The 2,330-nt window shown below is 34.2% G+C and overlaps 1 protein-coding gene across 1 annotated transcript; it reads left to right on the plus strand.

Moving 5' to 3' along the window:
• Positions 1 to 833: 833 nt before the first annotated feature.
• LOC111377646 lies at positions 834 to 1,502 on the plus strand (the record flags this gene model as incomplete). The annotated part of the gene is made up of 1 exon (XM_023000770.1): positions 834 to 1,502. A coding segment is annotated over one exon (669 nt), but the record flags the coding sequence as incomplete, so codon positions are not given.
• Between the last annotated feature and the right edge of the window lie 828 nt (positions 1,503 to 2,330).

Raw genomic sequence — 2,330 nt, forward strand, 5'->3', positions numbered from 1 at the left:
TGTAATTTAAATTCTTAGGATGGGCCATTAGTGATTATTATTCATTTAATTATTGATTTTACCGGATTTATGGATGGATGAATGTTTAATTATTATCGCATGTCATGTAGATTAAATGAAACACCACCTGGTACACTAAAATCATATGCATTTAAATTTAAATATTTTTTTATCTCTCTAAATTAATTAGAGTGGTTGAAAAATATTTTATAATTAACGCCATTATATTTGTTTATATTTGAGGGACTAATTAAGTGAAAATCCAACGGTGCAAAATAATAAGTGGGAGAGGGTTTATAGGCATGTATAATCCTACAACCTCCTCCGTCATCCAATTTGTTATTAAAATATGTATGTTTAGTATCGAATTATATCAGTCTCCCTATAAGAAAACTACGTTATTTTAGATTAACTAAAATTGGATTTAGAAATAGAATTTCTTTAAAAATGAAATAATAGGATGATCATCCTATAGACGGCATCTTAAATATTTCGGATATTTTAAAATTATTGGAGGAGGTTATTACACTTATATATGAATATTTTTGGGGGACTTCCTATAGAAAATTTCAACAAAATTATTCATAGGGCAAATAATAATCAATCCTCATTTTCTTGTGACATGAGATGTCTAGCTCAATAAAATGAGTGGGGGGGTTCCAACCTTGACAACAACTATATTGACCTCCTATAGAGGGCGTGTTAAAAGTTGTATGGGTTTAAGGTTTTTTTATTACAAATATAGTTTTAGATCTATATTTGCATATTCATATACATGCATCATACAAATATTATTGCTCATTTTATTAATACGCGAATCATAAATTATACAGAAAATGTTGCTTAATCCATTATTAGTAATACTTAACAAAAATCAACTTGCGGGAGAAAACTACGTTGACTGGAAAAGGAATCTTAATATTGTTCTTACCGCTGAAAAATACAAATTTGTGCTGGATGAAGTTTGTCCCGAAGTCCCTAAAGATGACTCCACAGAATCTCAAAAGGTTGCATATGAAAAGTGGCATCATTCTGATGAGATGGCCAGTTGTTACATTTTGGCATCCATGTCAAATGTATTACAACAGAAACATCAGAATATGCAAACTGCTTTTGACATAATAGAAAGCCTTCAAGAGATGTTTGGACATCAAAGCCGACAAGCTAGGCAAGCCTCCATTAGGGCAATCATGAACACACGCATGAAATCGAGTGCATCTGTAAGAGACCATATATTAACCATGATTGGTCACTTCAATGCTGCAGAGGTTTTAGGAGTTGATATTGATTTCAAGATGCAGATTGACATGGTCCTTGAGACTCTTCCTGAGATGTTCTCACAATTTATAGTCGATTATAATCTACACAAGATGGACATGTCTCTAACGGAATTAATGAAAGAGCTACAAAATACTGAATCTGTTCTAAAAGCTAGGAGTAGAAGTGCTTTGACTGTTACAGCCGAACCCTCTCATCCTAAGCCTTCTGGTGGCAAAGGATGAAAGAAGATGAAGAGGCCAAACAAAAAGATAGATAGCAAGTCAAAGGGGAAGAAAACTACTGTCGATGGAAAATCAAAGGGAAAGTGTTTTATTTGTGGACAAAAGGGTCATTGGAAGAGGAACTGCCCAGATTACCTAGCTAAGGGGAAGCAAGGTAAAGGTAATAAAGCCCTATTCGTTGAGTCATGCTTAGTGGTTGATTCTACTAATGCTTGGATTGCAGATTCTGGAGCCACTAATCATGTTTACAATTCTTTGCAGAGGTTCTAGGAAACTAAGTATCTCAGTGAAGGGGAGTACACTCTTAAAGTTGGCACATGAGCAGTGGTATCTGCCAAAGCTGTTGGCACCTTTACATTTATGTTTTGAGAATCGTAGGCATTTGATATTAGATGACTGTTATTATGTTCCCAAACTTACATCAAACTTGGTTTTCGTTGCACTTTTATATCATATTGGTTATTCGGTACTTTTTACCCGTTCTACGGTAGTTATTAAGTTGAATAATTTTGTTATATGTTCAGGTCATATGGTTAATAGTCTTTATGTCTCAAGTCCTTTGATTGGCTCTATACATAACACTACTACTGCTAAGAAAAGAAAGAGGTCATCTAGGACTAATGAAACTCTCTTATGGCATCTTAGATTGGGTCATATCAATGTAAATAGGATTCAAAGATTGGTAAAGGATGATCCTTTAAATGAGTTAGAGGTGAAATCTATACCAACTTGTGAATCTTGTATGGAAGGAAAGATGACCAAGAGGCCCTTTAAGGCTAAGGGACTAAGGGCTAAAGAGGTTTTGGAATTAGTACATTCCGATGTTTG

The sequence above is a fragment of the Olea europaea genome, unplaced genomic scaffold (genome assembly GCF_002742605.1).
Source record: "Olea europaea var. sylvestris unplaced genomic scaffold, O_europaea_v1 scaffold16984, whole genome shotgun sequence".
NCBI lineage: Eukaryota > Viridiplantae > Streptophyta > Magnoliopsida > Lamiales > Oleaceae > Olea > Olea europaea.